A 19182-nucleotide genomic window follows, 5' to 3' on the forward strand; every position below is an offset into this window, starting at 1 on the left:
CCATAGAATCGCGAGCTGTGTGGCATGTAGCGCCATCTTGTTGAAACCACATGTCAACCAAGTTCAGTTCTTCCATTTTTGGCAACAAAAAGTTTGTTAGCATCGAACGATAGCGATCGCCATTCACCGTAACGTTGCGTCCAACAGCATCTTTGAAAAAATACGGTCCAATGATTCCACCAGCGTACAAACCACACCAAACAGTGCATTTTTCGGGATGCATGGGCAGTTCTTGAACGGCTTCTGGTTGCTCTTCACTCCAAATGCGGCAATTTTGCTTATTTACGTAGCCATTCAACCGGAAATGAGCCTCATCGCTGAACAAAATTTGTCGATAAAAAAGCGCGAAACACATTTCGAACCGAACACTGATTTTGGTAATAAAATTCAATGATTTGCAAGCGTTGCTCGTTAGTAAGTCTATTCATGATGAAATGTCAAAGCATACTGAGCATCTTTCTCTTTGACACCATGTCTGAAATCCCACGTGATCTGTCAAATACTAATGCATGAAAATCCTAACCTCAAAAGAATCACCCTTTATATTGAAAATTGAGTATCTCTTAGATGCAAAATCTACAAAACAGTAAAAATCTACAATTTTTGGGAGAACTGTGGTAAGCGTGATTTCAATGCGCATGAAATGGAATAGTGTTATGCCGACATATCTTCCTTAAAGGAAATACATACATCGCAAAACACCAAAAGATTATAAACCCAGCAAAAAAAATTAGAAGCTCCTTCAAAGTCATAACATTTATTCCACATTCAAAAATGCTCTTCTCACTTCACAAGAAGTGAACATTTCTGTTTTAGAATTTTTCCAAATGAAACTCGAAATACTGGATACAATGCAGCGGATGGAGAAAAAGAAGACTTCAGTCTTGGTCGAAAAAAAAAATTATCAAAAATTTGAAATACGTTTATGACATCGAGACAGATGCCGAATCGTGGATTTACGCAAATGAGCCTGTAAGTAGACATCAGTCGACTGTATGGTTGTTTCAAGATGAGCCAAATCCAACAAAAGTCGCATGAAGCATTTGAAATTTAGGGGATTTATGGTATAGGTTCGAAAACTAACAAGTCTATATTTTCTCCATATCGAATTCTAAAATTATTTTCACATTAATCTAAATGATTTGTCTTTAAATGCAAATTATATAAAGAGTTTTGTTAAAATTTTGCAAAGGTAGAGCCAAACATTCTTAGAAATCATTATAACCCAGTTTGTATGGGGATAGAAGTTAAAACTGTAACTTTGTTACTCAAACCAGGGGGGGGCTAACAAAATTTTAGGAAAATAAGAAAATCTATAAAAAAATATCAAAAATAAAAGTAACATTTATCTTAGATATTTTTAACACTCAAATGGGATTTAGAAACCTTACCTCTTTCATGGGCATTCGTAATTTGAGAATTTCAGCATAACGCCTTAAAACCTCCAAAGGGGCATGAATCTGGAGTCAATAAAAAAATCATTTTAAAAACAATTAATTATTTTTTGTGTTGTTGTGACTTACCTTAACAAAATAAATTTGTTCACGTTCCTTGCATACCGTCTCAATTTCTAAGCCCTCTGTCATGAGATTCGCTTCGAATGTCTGTCGTTTTTCCACATGACTCTCTTCGACATTCGGTTGTGGATGGACTTTGTAAGCCAGCACAAAGTCAATAGATCGTACACCATCGTCAAAGAACAGTGATGCATTTTTCTCACATTTCAAATAAAAATCAGTCGGAGCATTTAATTCTTCTTCTGGTGTATCTTTAAATGGTGCTAATTGAGTCATTGGCACCTCTTCAATGGCAGGAGTTTTTGAACGATTATGATTATTGAGGTAATTGTTGTGATTTGTATGATTATTGATAATGCGTCCAGATTGTCTTGGATCTTCGTCTAGGAGCAGCGTAGAGGCTGTACTATCTCTTTGGAAACTAGAAGGAAAAATAAAGAAAAATAAATTAAACGATATTTCTGCATGGTTTCCAGGCAGTGATAGTAAATGAGATCATTTGTGTGGGGAAAACTAATTATGAAGCAAGTGTGAAATTTACGTATATGAAGAGTATTCAAATGTAAATGGGATTGTACTAAAAAAAAAACTATATACACTCATAGAAAAAAGTCTGCTAAAAATAGCAGGTTCTAGCGAAAAGAAATTGCAAAATTTTTAAGTTTCAAAATGACACCCACAAAGCAGAATCCAAAATATTTTTTTTTTTTTTATTTCCCAGCACTCTTATATCCTTAAAAGTTCCTATACGCGATCAGCCAACATTTTTGGTTTACTGTCGTGCCTTAATTGCAGACAATGTATGTTATTTCAGCAAAGAGTGACACACAAATAATTTTTTTTCTGATTCAATCACGAAATTAATTGATCCAATTAATTTTTTTTAATTGAAATGTCTTTAATCACTGAAATGATAGTATGAATTAAAAAAATAATTGAAAGTCAATTAAAGAATTAATTGATCTATTTAGAAAATTAATTAATACTATTATTTTTGTTCAATCAATTAAATTTTTAATTGAATATTTTTTAAAACTCAATTAAGATTTTAATTGGAAAAATTTTCGCGAAATGTTATTCTGTGTACGCAAAAAAAATCTCATTAAATCATGAAATTAATTGATCCAATTAATTTTTTAATTGAAATGTCTTCAATCACGAAAATTATAGTATCAATCACAGTTTTAACTGGACATTAAAAATACTTGAATAAAATAATTGATTTCATTAGAAAATTTCAATTAACTTTTTAATTGATTCAATTAAAAATTCAATTGATGTTGATGGCAAACCTCAAATATTTTTTTCATTAAAAATGTAAATATTTTATATTACTTTCTTAACTGACTTAGTGTTTTTGGTTTGATTAAAAAATTGATTGATTGAAATAAATTTTTGGTTAAAACTTAAAAAATTGTCCATCACTTTTTTTCACTGACTTAGTCCTCAGAGTTTGATTAAAAAGTAATTGCATCAATTTATTTTTTAAATAAACATTTTAAAATGTTCAATCATTGACTTATTAACTTAATGTTTCTATTTTGATTAAAAATTGTATCAATTAATTTATTAATTGAAACAAGTATATACGGCCGTAAGTTCGTCCAGGCCGAATCTTATGTACCCTCCACCATGGATAGCGTAGAAACTTCTACGAAAGACTGTCATCCACAAATTTCAACTCACTCGGATGAAATTTACTCCTCCAAGAGGCTCCAAAACCAAATCTCGGGATCGGTTTATATGATTATGGACTGATATGGATCACTTTTGGCATGGTTGTTAAATATCATGTACTACCACCACGTACCAAATTTCAACCAGATCGGATGAATTTTGCTTCTCCAAAAGGCACCGGAGGTCAAATCTGGCGATCGGTTTATATGGGAGCAATATATAATTATGGACTGATAGGAACCAATTCCGGCATGGTTGTTGGATACCATATACTAACATCACTTACCAAATTTCAACCGAACACAGAAAAAAATATCACCAAAATATTTCCAATTAAAAAGTTAATTGAAGTAAAAAATTTTTTTCAATTAATAAATTAATTGATACAACTAACTTTTTAATCATGATAGAAACATTAAGATAATTAAGTCAATGATTGAAAATTTTAAAATTTTTAATTAAAAAATTAATTGATACAATTAACTTTTTAATCAAATTCGGAAGACTAATTCAGTTAAAAAAAGCGCTGATTTCTTTTTTAATTTTTAATTAAAGATGTATTTCAAACAATCATTTGTTAATCCAAGTAAAAACTCTAAGCCAATTCAGAAAGTAATTAAAAATAGTTACCTTTTTTAATTAATAAATTAATTGAGTTTTGCAATCAACATCAATTAAATTTTTAATTGAATCAATTAAAAAATTAATTGAAATTTGCTGAAAAAATCAATTAATTTTTTAATCAAGAATTTTTTCTATGCCCAATTAAAACTGTGATTGATACTATCATTTTCGTGATTGAAGACATTTCAATTAAAAAATTAATTGGATCAATTAATTTGGTGATTGAATCAGAAAATTTTTTTTTGTGTGAATGGGAAGAATATTGCTCTTCCAAGGTGCACCGGAGGTCAAATATGGGGATCGGTTTATATGGGGCTATATATAATTATGGACCGATATCGACCAATTTTTGCATGGGTATTTGAGGCCATATATTAACATCACGTACCAAATTTCAACCGGATCGGATGAATTTTGGTCTTCCAAGAGGCTCCGGAGGTCAAATCTGGTGATCGGTTTATATGGGGGCTATATGTAATTATGGACCGATATGGACCAATTTTTGCATGGTCATTAAAGACCATATACTAACATAATGTACCAAATTTCAGCCGGATCGGATGAAATTTGTTTTTCTTAGAGGCTCTGCAAGCCAAATCGGGGGATCGGTTTATATGGGGGCTATATATAATTATGGACCGATGTGGACCAATTTTTTCATGGTTTTTTAGAGACCACATACTAACACCATGTACCAAATTTCAGCCGGATCGGATGAAATTTGCTTTTCTTAGAGGCTCCGCAAGCCAAATCGGGTGATCGGTTTATATGGGGGCTATATATAATTATGGACCGATGTGAACCAATTTTTGCATGGTTGTTAGAGACCATATACTAACACCATGTACCTAATTTCAGCCGGATCGGATGAAATTTGCTTCTCTTAGAGGCCTCGCAAGCCAAATTTGGAGGTCCGTTTATATGGGGGCTATACGTAAAAGTGGACCGATATGGCCCATTTGCAATACCATCTGACGTACATCAATAACAACTACTTGTGCCAAGTTTCAAGTCAATAGCTTGTTTCGTTCGGAAGTTAACGTGATTTCAACAGACGGACGGACGGACATGCTCAGATCGACTCAGAATTTCCCCACGACCCAGAATATATATATACTTTATGGGGTCTTAGATCAATATTTCGATGTGTTACAAACGGAATGACCCCCCCCATCCTATGGTGGAGGGTATACAAATTGTCAACTTCAATCAACTTTTTAATCGGAAATAGTTTGGGGATATTTTTTTCCTGTGTACTTGTTAATTTGACTCTTTGGTTTGGGTGTACCTTAGATAGGGTCACGGCCTAAAGGAAAAAAAAAGTTGATGCGGTCACCCCCCAGTTTTGTAGCATATTCGAAGACAATTTCAGAACACCAAAACTTTTTTTTCCGTGCACCCTACGACCCCCCGAAATACAATTTATTGTGCTGTGGCGTCATTTGAAGTCCGATCGAAAAGAAACGCATATCGTTGTTCGTGGTTGATCAGGGGCTATATTTCGTGCATTGGTCATTTTTGACTCCAACGTCAAATTTGATTTTTAATTTTTTTATTTCGCTTCGTATACCCCTATGACGCCCATTTCTAATAACCATTATAAAGATCTTAACAAAATATGAAACTTTTGCTTTTGAAGTATTTACTTATATTCATAAACAAAAAAGTTACAGAGATTTTAAAAAGTCAATAGGTCACCCTACACAACACTAAATAGTTTTTGCTGTGTTGTCATGATGTACGATCGAAACCACATGCACATCGTTATTCATATCTACGAAATTGATTTATATGGCATTTAGAACACAAAACCTGTTTATCTGTAAATTTCTAACGGTACCTTTGTATACATACTCGTTGTTTGCACTACGGCATTTTCTGCGTTATGCAAAGTGCATGTGTTTTTGCTAGAGCAACTTGAGTGCCTACTGTTTTCATCACGAAAACAGCGTCATATTGTATATGACAAAATTATCCTTTACAAAATACCCCAACTAGTTTCCATTCCAAAAAAGCGTACAAATTCAAGCACTCCTTGTAGGATAATCCCCACGTCCTTTTTTAAAATTACAATCCATAATAAAAAAACATCGAATGAATGCCCCATTGACTACATAAATACATAAAATATAAGGACACCCTCCGATCCTTGCTGTGATAAAGGGCAATAATGGGAGCCGTAACTATTTGCCTATAACGTCATTCGCCTCATAACAAAATGAAAAACCACGCACTAGGATAATGTTGACCTATTTCTAATGTGGAACTGGAACAACAAGTAATGCGTGTAATGTCAACATATTTGTTTACGACCAAATGATGGAAATAGGATTATGCGAAGATTATTGACGCCCGTACACTCAAAAAAGCTGCTCCCGTTATTCATGTAATAAGATAGTCTATGTATTAAACTACCAAAGATACAGCCGCAGAAAAAAGTCACCTAAAAACAAAGCCGGTGTTTGCTGTTATATTTTTGTGGTCTATCGAAAAAAATGTGTTTGTTTTGAAAATTTTAACGATAATATTTTACTAATTGTAACATAATACAAATAGATTAATACTCTTCGTCAAATTGAAGAAAATTTATTAAAAAAGTATTTTTTTCTGTTATTTAAGCAAATTTTATATATATATATTTTTTTTTTTTGATATGTTACTGGCGGAATGACCAAGTTAATATACCCCCATCCTATGGTGGAGTGTATACAACTATCAGACAATGTTGCTAACTTAGCAAAAATGTCCTTCCCTGTTTTTCCCTATTTCAGCACTCTTTGCGCTACTTTAGCAGATTTTTCTGCTGTGTCGTTACTAAGTAAAAAATTTTCTACTGTCCATGGAAAATGTCCTTATTGGCAATATTTGGAAGCGTGTTAATTTTTATTACATTCGTTTTATTGCCACTGATAGAATGATTCATTATTGTACTAGGTTTATGATTTTTTCATTTGGAATAGCTTCTGCCTCATTGTTGTGGTGACTGCTCCTACATCGTAAATAAAATGTCCTCACCATTTTGGAAATAAAGTTATTAAGACACAGTTATAGAACTAGGTCAATACCACTTCCATATTTCTTGATACGATATTAATTTGTTTCAAAACAGGGTTAATATATGCTTCCACAAAATATATGTGGAATAGCATGTGGAATATCAACACTTTCTGTATAAAATAATAAAGTAAACACACCTAAAATTGTGGAGTACATTGTGAAAAAAATGTTTTTTTTTCAAAATAAAATATTTTTGATAAAATTGTCTTCGAAAATCAAATATGTACATAAAACCTGCTTTGACTCCGGCCAGAACGAAGTTCATAAACAATCCATCATGGAATTGAAACATAAGGGTTAATGTATATTAAATCTTACATTCAAAACAATTAAACCCTTCAGAGCACTAAAGCCAATTTAACTTTTAGTTCATGGAATAATTAAGTTTTGAGAAAGGGAAGTTTAGGTTAGGTTATGTTAGGTGGCAGCCCGATGTATCAGACTCACTTAGACTATTCAGTCCATTGTGATACCACATTGGTAAACTTCTCTCTTATCACTGAGTGCTGCCCGATTCCATATTAAGCTCAATGACAAGGGACCTCCTTTTTATAGCCGAGTCCGAACGGCGTTCCACATTGCAGTAAAACCACTTAGAGAAGCTTTGAAACCCTCAGAAATGTCACCAGCACCGAAGCAGGAATCGTACCCACGACCTTGTGTATGCAAGGCAGGCATGCTAACCATTGCACCACCGTGACTCCCTTTGAGAAAGGGAAAAATTGTACACAAATGAAGCGTGCATATTTTTTTTACAAAACACTCCTATCTGGCATTTCGTATGGCTCTAAAGCACGGTTGCCACAGTTAGTATAATTATACCAAAAAATGGTAGACTTTTTAGAACATTCTTTATAGTTATAAAATTTTGAGAAAATTTTCTATAGTAATAAAATTTTGAGAAAATTTTCTATAGTAATAACATTTTGAGAAAATTTTCTATAGTAATAAAATGTTGACAAAATTTTCTATAGAAATAAAATTTTGACAAAATTTTTTATAGAAATAACATTTTGACAAAATTTTCTATAGAAATAAAATTTTGATAAAAATTTTCCAAAGAAATAAAAAATTGACAAAATTTTCTATAGAAATAACATTTTGACAAAATTTTCTATAGAAATAAGATTTTGATAAATATTTTCCAAAGAAATAAAATGTTGACAAAATTTTCTAAGGGAGGTTCAAGTGTAGTTCACTTTGGGTTGAGTGAATTACCCGAATTTATTCTGATAATTGGTTGATAGTTTTGCTGCAAATAGAGGATGCTGATGAGGAATGTGGTAATTCCGAAACAGCTGTACATCCAACCATCTTGCAGTCTATAGGGCTTTGCCCAAATATATTTGACAAGCATACTTTTCCTCTGTTGGTTAAGCTACACTGGTAGTTTAGTCAATGCATGGCTTTAAGCTGAGATCAAAAAACAACAATAACGATTGAAGAGAAGCCAACAATAACAAACAAAACGAATGAAGATAGAGGAAGCACGCTCAAAAACAAACCCAGCCAATCAATGATTTGAGTTTGGCAAAGGAAAAGAGATATGCTGGCAAATTTGTTTAGGCAGTAGCCGACTATCAAACCCTTTTTCGGGAGGTTCAAGTGTAGTTTACTTTGGGTTGAGTGAATTACCCGAATTTATTCTGATAATTGGTTGATAGTTTTGCTGCAAGTAGAGGATGCTGATGAGGAATGTGGTAATTCCGAAACAGCTGCACATCCAACCATCTTGCAGTCTATAGGGCTTTGCCCAAATAAATTTGACAAGCATACTTTTCCTCTGTTGGTTAAGCTACACTTGTCGTTTAGTCAATGCATGGCTTTAAGCTGAGATCAAAAAAACAACAATAACGATTGAAGAGAAGCCAACAATAACAAACAAAACGAATGGAAATAAAATTTTAACAAAATTATCTATAGGAATAAAATTTTGACAAAATTTTCAATTGAAATAAAATTTTGACAAAATTTTCTATTGAAATAAAGTTTTGACAAAATTTTCTAACGAAATAAAATTTCGACAAAATTTTTTATAGAAATCAATTTTTGACAAAATTTTCTATTAAAAAAAAAAATTTCGACAAAATTTTCTTTAAAAAAAATTAGACAAAATTTTCTAAAGAAATAAAATTTCCTAAAGAAATAAATGTTGACAAAATTTTCTGTAAAAATAAAATTTTGACAAAATTTTCTATAGAAATAAAATTTTGCCAAATTTTCTATAAAAAATTTCGACAAAATTTTCTAAAGAAATAAAATTTTGATTAAATTTCCTAAAGAAATAAATGTTGACAAAATTTTCTGTAGAAATAAATTTTTGACAAAATTTTCTATTGAAATAAAAATTTTGACAAAATTTTCTGTAAAAATAAAATTTTGATAAAATTTTCTATAAAAATAAAAATTTTACAAAATTTTCTATAGAAATAAAATTTTGACAAAATTTTCTATAGAAATAAAATTTTGACAGAATTTTCTATAGAAATAAAATTTTGATGAAATTTTCTATTGAAATAAAATTTTGACAAAATTTTCTACAAAAATTAAATTTTAACAAAATTTTCTATTGAAATAATATTTTGACAAACTTTTCTCTGTCAAACTTTTTGACAAAATTTTCTATAGAAATAAAATTTTGCCACATTTTCTATAGAAATAAAATTTTGACAAAATTTTCTATAGAAATAAAATTTTGACAAAATTGTCTATAGAAATATAATTTTGACAAAATTTTCTATAGAAATAAAATTTTGACAAAATTTTCTGTAAAACTAAAATGTTGACAAAATTTTCTAAAGAAATAAAATTTTGATTAAATTTCCTAAAGAAATAAAATGTTGATTAAATTTCCTAAAGAAATAAAATTTTGACCAAATTTTCTATAGAAATAAATTTTTGACAAAATTTTCTATTGAAATAAAATTTTGACAAAATTTTGTATAGAAATAAATTTTTGACAAAATTTTCTTTTGAAATAAAATTTTAACAAAATTTTCTATAGAAATAAAATTTTGCCAAATTTTCTATAGACATAAAATATTGACAAAATTTTCTATAGAAATAAAATTTTGACAAAATTTTCCATAGAAATAAAATTTTGACAAAATTTTCTATAGAAATAAAATTTTGACAAAATTTTCTATAGAAATAAAATTTTAACAAAATTTTCTATAGAAATAAAACTTTGATAAAATTTTCTAAAGAAATAAACTTTTACAAAATTTTTTATATAAATAAACTTTTGAAAAAACATCAACAGAAACAAAATTTTCAATAGAAAACAAATTTTGATAAAATTTTCCAATATTTTTAAAATTTTTAATTATCGTGTTAAGGTGGGTACTATGTTCGGTTTTCGAGTTGAAAATCACTTTATTTTCGCGATTACTTTTCCTGAAATAATCAAAATTATAAATTAAAACAACAATATTCCTGTAAAGCCTTGCCGAAATCTAGGGGAACAAGAAACTGCGCATCAATTGAATTAATTTATCTGCTTCATATTGAACTGTTTTATTAAAGTAACCGCGAAAATTTCAACTCGAAAAGCGAACATAGTACTTACCTTTAGGTCCTACTATCAAAGTCCATTGTAAGTTCTCTTTTTTGTAGAAGTAGTAACCAAAAACCAAAATAGGAAGTTTTTTATTTGATGGATTTTTGTTAATATTTTCTTAACATTTTGGTAGATTATTTTTGGCACGAGTGGCAACCGTGATCTGAAAACTCTTGCAATTATGAACTCAAATTTATTACATAAAACTACGATCTTTTTAAGAAGTGAAAAAAATTATTGTGTTAAAAAATGCTCTTGAATTTGTTGAAAAATATTTACTTATGTTTGTGATATTGGCGTTTGTAAATCAGTTTAGTTAATTTGTTGAAACTAGCCAAAATTTTCTAAAATTAACCTAAAATTCCCTTCTTGGAGGACCACTATTTTTTTGAGTGTAGTATTTTAAAATACGAACAAAAAAAAACAAAAGTTTAAAATCTTAAAAATTCCTTTAGCGGTACTGGGAATTATTTCTGGGATCAATACATTTGTATTCATATTCTCGTTGCTCAATAACAAAAAATGGTAGATCGTAGAGTCAATATCATTACATCTGGCCTCAAAAAGCCTCCAACGCAAACCTAAGAACCTTAAGGCGCATGAAAAAAGATCAAGAGATTGGTCTAAATAGTGAGTACATTAAAACCGGGATCATTAGACTATGAGCGGCATATCTTTTTTAAAGAAACGAAAAATAGTCCTTAATCTAAATTTTAATCAAATCAGACGTACAAAACTGAAAGATGAACCAATTTGGATCATCTTCAGTACAAAATACGGACTTCTCTTATTGAATAAATTCATTTATTTTTTGTGTGTTTTCGGACCATCAGAAATTAATCCATACTTCCAGAGAAGGATTGTGATCACTTTCTAAAGCAAAATGTTATTTTTGGTCGGTGAACATGTAACATGGTTGTCGTAACCATTTTATTTTCTCGGACGTTATGTATCTTATTTCGACAATTAACTTATGTTTGGCGAGAAAACAATATTTTTGCAGCAAAAGTTTTTCATTTTCCCCATCCAAAAATAACATTTTGCTTTCGGAGGTGAAATTAACCTACTTCAATCATTTACACGATATCTTAATATTAAAAACGAAGGAAAATGGATAATGAATCTTATAAACGTTTAAGAAGCAAAGCCGGGAATTCAGTAAATTCGAAAACACAAAAGCGTTGTTTGCTTCAAATTAATTCCCAAATAGCAGTGTACAAATACAAACGAATATATTTCCGATTTCCTCTTTCTTCTTCTTTATTTATTTTTTTTTTTCAACTCTTCATTTCTCGCAATAATCTTACATGTGCTTGACCATAATGATTCAGCAAGAAAAAAAATAATAGACACAACAATAGGCTAGCAAATATTTTCCATTCATCCAATTGTCTGTCTACAAATCAAACATGTCTACTAACTTACAAACCAAATATTCATAAACTATAGAAACTTTTTTTGTTTTGGTTTTGTTTGCAGACAATAAGACAACCTTAAGAAGCGAAGCTTTCATAACCTTATACATTCACAGAAATAAGTCATTGATATCTGCTATTATATTATTACAAATTTTCGTAATAATTCAAGATAGACCATGAATTTAGAACTTTATTCAATAAAGAAATCTAATGAGGATGTAGACATCGGAGACAGCGGTCTCTTCCACATTTTAATTTTTTCCATAACACCATAAAAACTGTAATTACACGCTAAAAAAATAATTCTTTCCTCCCAAACGAAATTTTAGACAAACAAATTTCGTTTCTCATTTGCTTTTCGCTGTAAGGAAGTGTATTTGGAAGAAAAGTATATACTGTTTGTGATAAACGTTTATTCTTTTCCAGGATGTAAAAACAAGTTCATAAAGACAAAAAAAAAACATTTTTTCTTGCTAATTGCATCCTTCTCACATCCACGAGGTTTTTTAGTTCTTAACACCTTTTCCTGTAATACCAACAATGTAGAAGAAATTATACGATTTTATAAATTTTTAAAATTTTTTACCTTTCGCCTGGACGGAGAATCGAACCGCGGACCATGCACTTTGTATGCCAACACACTAACCACTGAGCTATGTACCTGTTATGGTCATCAATAGATAAATATCCATATAAGTTATATTTATATAGCATATCTTGCGGCGCCCACGAACCGAATAAACAAAGTTTATTTGACAGAAACAAACATTTAGTTTGGCACCGTGGAGCAGTGGTTGCTACGTCCGACTTGCATGCCAAGGGTCGTGGGTTCGATCCCTGCTTCGACCAAAGTTTTTTTTTTGTTTTTTTTTGTTTACATATATTCCAGATATGTTCGGAAGATTCCGAAAAAATGCTCAACATTACATTGTAGTATATTAAATTTTGAACTGTAAAATGTGTCTTTTTAAAGACCTAAAGTCAGAAAAGAACGGTGGTTGATATAAACGAAATGGACTGTGTTGTTGTTTCAAAAATAACTTTTTTTATTGAAAAAATAAAAATTTTGTAACAAACGAATTTTTTTGGTGATAAAAGTTTAAAATTTTCGAAGCAATTCAAAAAACTCGGTACACGTTTTACAAACGTTTTTTTTCTTTGCGTGAATAGGCTTATAGATAAGCTTATTCATTAGGTGTTAAAAAGTTATGTTTTCCTTATCCATATTATACCACTATTGCCTTTAAGCGTATCATACACTCATAGAAAAAAGCCTGCAAAAATCAACAGTATGTAATTGATGTTATATTGATATAATTCTTGGCCAAGCGGATTATTCGCAAAAGGATTTTCAATAAACTGAAAAAAGTATATTCCTCTTATTTTGAACAAGTACATACAGCAGTAAATTCGGCCGGCCGAATCTAAATACACACCACCATGAATCAAATATAATAGTTTCATTTGAAAACTCTTCGTCGTTGCGGGTTACTTGATAATATATAAGATTTCAGGAGGTTTGATGACAGATATTCTCCCAAGCAGATCAATTCAACCAGTACGCTTCCCGCAGATAAATTTAAAGATTCTACCTATGGACTAAATCAGATTTTGGATTTATAAGAACCAATTTTGTTTGGTTTTTTGGGAAATCATAAACATCTCGTGTAAGTATGCAAGATAAATGATGAAATGACGCCTTGATTTGAAATCTAAAATCTGTAGACTTTTACCCCCAGTGTTGAAATGATTACGAGAAGTAAAATCTGGAAATTTTACATTCAGTTTCAAGCAATTTTCATGATTTGTGCGCCTTCAATACCATCAAGAAGTAAAATCGGCCTTACCAAAAACCACGACCCAGGGCTTAAATTGGGATATCAGTATACATGGGTGCTATGCCATAAACATGAACCGATACACACCAAATTCAAAAAAAAAAAATCCCCACAGAATCTTAACCCCAAATCGGAAGGCTGGTTTATAAGGAAGATATATCAAAATCTGTACCTATACACAATATATTAGCAACACCTATTTATGGTCCGAAAAAACCTCTAGATTTTAAATTTGAGGCAAATTGGATAAAAACTACGGTTTCTAGAAACTCAAGAAGTAAAATCGTGAGATCGGTCTATATGGGAGCTATAGCAACCCATAGATCGATACACACCATATTCGGCACCCCTATTTGTATTCCTTAAATATCTCTAGTTTCTAGATGAAGTAAAATCGGGAGATCGGTCTATATGGGGGCTATAGCAAAACAAGGACCGATAGCTTCCATTTTCTGTACACCTAACAGGTTGGCTGATAAGTCCCCGGTCTGACACATAGATGGCGTCGCTAGTATTAAATGCATATTATTTTTATATAGTACCAACCTTCAAATGATTCGTGCCAAAATTTGACTTCTGTAAGTCAATTAGTTTGTGAGATAGAGCGTCTTTTGTGAAGCAACTTTTGTTATTGAGAAAAAAATGGAAAAGAAGGATTTTCGTGTTTTGATAAAATATTGTTTTCTGAAGGGGAAAAATACGGTGGAAGCAAAAACTTGGCTGGATAATGAGTTTCCGAGCTCTGCCCCAAGGAAATCAACAATAATTGATTGGTATGCTAAATTCAAGCGTGGTGAAATGAGCACAGAGGACGGTGAACGCGGTGGACGACCGAAAGAGGTGGTTACCGACGAAAACTTCAAAAAAATCCACAAAATGATTTTGAATGACCGTAAAATGAAGTTGATCGAGATAGCAGAGGCCTTAAAGATATCAAAGGAACGTGTTGGTCATATCATTCATCAATATTTGGATATGCGGAAGCTCTGTGCAAAATGGGTGCCGCGCGAGCTCATATTTGACCAAAAACAACAACGTGTTGATGATTCTGAGCGGTGTTTGCAGCTGTTAACTCGTAATACACCCGAATTTTTCCGTCGATATGTGACAATGGATGAAACATAGCTCCATCACTACACTCCTGAGTCCAATCGACAGTCGGCTGAGTGGACAGCGACCGGTGAACCGTCTCCGAAGCGTGGAAAGACTCAAAAGACCGCTGGCAAAGTAATGGCCTCTGTTTTTTGAGATGCGCATGGAATAATTTTTATCGATTATCTTGAGAAGGGAAAACCCATCAACAGTGACTATTATATGGCGTTATTGGAGCGTTTGAAGGTCGAAATCGCGGCAAAACGGTCCCATATGAAGAAGAAAAAAGTGTTTTCCACCAAGACAACGCACCGTGCCACAAGTCATTGAGAACGATGGCAAAAATTCATGAATTGGGCTTCGAATTGCTTCCCCACCCACCGTATTCGCCAGATCTGGTCCCCAGCGACTTTTTTGTTCTCAGACCTCAAAAGGATGCTCGCAGGGAAAAAATTTGGCTGCAATGAATATGTGATCGCCGAAACTGAGGCATATTTTGAGCCGAAGGAGTACTACCAAAATGGTATCAAAAAATTGGAAGGTCGTTATAATCGTTGTATCGCTCTTGAAGGGAACTATGTTGAAAAATAAAAACGAATTTTGACAAAAAATTTATTTTTCTTTGTTAGACCGGGGACTTATCAGCCAACCTGTTATTTATGGTCCTAAAATACCTCTAAATTTCAAAAAAAAAAAATAATAATAAACTCGAATAAAAACTATCGCTTCTAGAAGCTCAAGACCTCAAATAGGGGAACCGTTTTTATGGGGGCTATACCAAAAACCTGGACCGATATAGCCCATCTTCGAACTTGCAGACAAAAGACGAATATGTGCCAAATTTCAAAACAATAGCGCCATTATTGAAGACTGTAGCGTGATTACAGACAGACGAACATACGAACATGCTTATATCGTCTTACAATTTCTCCCTGATCAAGAATATATATACTTTACATAGTCAGAAATCGATATTTCGATGTGTTACAAATGGAATGACAAACTTATTATAAAAATATCATTGTCCATTTTCTGGTCGTACACTGAAAAAAATATTTACGTGATATTAAAGATTACGCAACCTCAATTTTAGGATGCGCAATTTATACACTATTAAGGACAAGTTTCTTTCAAATAATGATATTTTAATTAAAAGAAAGTTTATAATCTGTGCTTCAAAAACTTTTTTTCATTAAATTTAGGACACACATTTTGAAAATTTGCGTCTCTTCGTTAAAGTTGCATGTCTTTAAACTAAGGCAAATTTTCCTTAATGTAATGAAACACATTGTTGATTAAAGAAATTGTCCTTAAATTAACTGAAATATTGAATCTATAGATTTAAGATAAAAACGCTTCAAATATTGGCTAAGACTTATTTTGAGGATTAGCATCTTTGGTTTAAAGTTTTTTTTTTGGAATTAAGAAAATATTTTTTACTTCAAAGTATCCGTCATAATTTGGATTTTTAAACTGGCATTTGTTTGTACGTGAATAGCTTTATTAATATACCGGAAAAATAGAATAAAAATTCGATAAATGAGGTATGTATCCTAATTTTAATTTTATAGATCCTAGATTTAAAGCCAGATAGGTCGCAAAAAAATTTTCTTATTTTAAATAACCCGCATCTTTGGCTCGGAATCAATACCAAAATCCTTAAAGGAAGGTCAAAATCGTTGGATTCAAGTAAACTTTTTTTTGAGTTTGGGTATATAGAGCCTGAATATAAACCGACCCCTAGAACATAATTCATATTCAGTACACACAAAAATTTTTTTTCTGATTCAATCACAAAATTAGTTGATCCAATTAATTTTTAATTGGAATATCTTCAATCACAGAAATGATAGTATCAATTAAAAAATTAATTGAAGGTCAATTAAAAAGTTAATTGATCCAATTAAAATATTAATTGGTACTATTATTTTTGTGATTGATTTTTGTTTCAATTAAAAAATTTGTTGAATCAATTAAATTTTTAATTGAATATTTTTTAAAACTCAATTAAAATTTTAATTGGAAAATTGTTCGTGAAATTTTTTTATGTGTAGTAAGCAAATGTGTTGCTTATACAGAAACTGTTAAAATCATCAATAAATCGTCTGCTGAAAAATTTCGCCAGGTATGTGCCGACTTTTTTTGTAATAATTGGTGATTTAAACGAATTGCAAAAAATTATTTCAATTAATGGAAACTCCATTTGAAATTTTTAAACTTTCCTCAGTTTAGTATTTGAACTTAAAAACGAACATTTTATTTTCACATTTTATTTTTCTCTGGGTGTTTCAATATCTTGACCATGCAAATTTGGCGCCATTATTCCATATTTAGTGCATTTCTTTTGAGTGTTGAATATTTATACATATCATTTGGGCTTATTGCATGTAATGACAGATTTAAATATGTTTTATTTCTTATTCAATAGTATTAGTTTTTTTGTTTACGAAACATTTGCACATCACAAATTGTGTTTTAAAATTGTCTGCAAATTTACAGACAATTATTAATTGAGCAATAATTCAATTTAGTAAACGTGTATGCAAGATTTTTTGAGTAAAATTTATGTGATATTGAAAAAAAATAACAATGTTATGACCACAGGGAGAACTCAAACATAAATTGCATTGTCATAAATCGTGTAAATAAAAACATCACAATGAGGATGATATGAACACATGCTGAATTAAAGATTCTTTTAAAAACATAAAGAATTTTGTTTGTTCAGAATTTCACTCACTTTTTGTTTTGTTAAATTTATTATCAAGATATAAAATTATTCATTGTTATAGTGTGATTTATAAAACAACAAAATTATGCTAGTCATAGCATAAGCAAATATTTAATTTTTTTTTTGTGTTATTATTTAACAAGAGTTGTCGCTTTCTAAAACAAATATTGACTTTGACAATATACGAAGAAAATCTTTTGTTTGTGGGGGGAATTTACTCAGAATCACTTGCGAGGCATTTTCTATATTGTGTCGTGATTGAATAACAATTGAAAATAAAAGTTTTTTTTTTAATATTTTTTCATGGAATTCACCCAAGCAAAATGAATCATTAACACATTTTAAATATAAAACTCATTGGCCTTAGTACATAATCACTTTGAAATAATTTTTTTATTTTAAATTTTTGTTTTTAATTTACGTCCACACACATTTGTTATGATTAATAAAGATTTTTTTTTCAAAAAAATCACACTCATGCAGTAAATAAACAGAATTCGGAAACCTTGGCTATTCGATGAACTTCTTAGATACGTATACACAAAAATCCCAAAAAATTAGGAATTCTTTTATCTTCACTTTTTGTTTATTATTTAATTAACAATATTTGCCGTACGCACACATTTTTTTCTGATTCTCTCGCGCGCTTGCCTCACGGGGTCTTCTATAATACTGAATTATGGCAAATTTCCGCCAAGTCAGCAATGTGTAAAATGTCAGACAAGTCGATTTTGTATTGGAAACCAAACTAAATTAAAAAAAGAGACCTTCACAGTTGAGAGACAAGAGAAACAAAACTAAATCGCCACCAAGATACAATCCCTAACAAGAAACATGAATGAATTGTTAGTACCTTCTCAAACAATTGAATAATTGAGAGCATGAAAACATTGCTCAATTGCAATTGACATTGCCTCTTCTAATTGACGACGTTGTTCTCTTGTGTTTATAACTGTGAGATTATTTACTCTGGACCATTTTGCTATAATTTTATAATCCAACTCTCCTCTATTTGCAGTGTTTAAGATCGCTAATTAGGTCTACATACATATAATTTTTTTTAATGGAAATATAAACACATAATACGAGGTTTGCCATCTATATATTAGGTCCAATTGTACACTCAACAAAAATTGTATTCAATTTTCTTTTATATATTTTATGGCAAAGTTATCCATGTGAGAAATGTGAAAAATGTAAGACAAGCATGATTGCCACTCGAGCAAAAATAATCTACCAACATTTGGAGAAAATGTTACCAAACAAAACAATCTTATTTGCCAAATTTTATTTTTATAGAAAATTTTTTCAAAATTTTATTTCTATAGAAAATTTTGTTAAAATTGTATTTCTATAGAAAATTTTGTCACAATTTTATTTCTATAGAAAATTTTGTTAAAATTTTATTTCTATACAAAATTGTTTCAAAATTTTATTTCTATAGAAAATTTTGTCAAAATTTTAATTTTATAAAAAATTTTGTTAAAATTTTATTTCTATAGAAAATTTTGTTAAAATTTTATTTCCATACAAAATTTTGTCACAATATTATTATTATTATTACTAGTTTATTTAAAATCATAATAAATTATTAAGATAAATACAATAAAATAAAGGTAATAACAACTAAGGTTTTCGACTATTGTCAAAATTTTATTTCTATAGAAAT

At 30.6% G+C, this 19182-nt stretch overlaps 1 protein-coding gene across 1 annotated transcript in view; it reads right to left on the bottom strand.

Annotated features, from left to right (window-relative positions):
* Positions 1 to 19182, bottom strand: part of subdued (anoctamin 1) — a gene marked incomplete in the record, with an annotated part of 44721 nt that overhangs the window by 18005 nt on the left and 7534 nt on the right. The window contains 2 exon segments of the mRNA XM_075289634.1: positions 1392 to 1460; positions 1524 to 1938. Of these exon segments, the coding sequence (XP_075145749.1) occupies positions 1392 to 1460; positions 1524 to 1938 (484 nt within the window).

The sequence above is a fragment of the Haematobia irritans genome, chromosome 1 (genome assembly GCF_050003625.1).
Source record: "Haematobia irritans isolate KBUSLIRL chromosome 1, ASM5000362v1, whole genome shotgun sequence".
In the NCBI taxonomy this organism is placed as follows: domain Eukaryota; kingdom Metazoa; phylum Arthropoda; class Insecta; order Diptera; family Muscidae; genus Haematobia; species Haematobia irritans.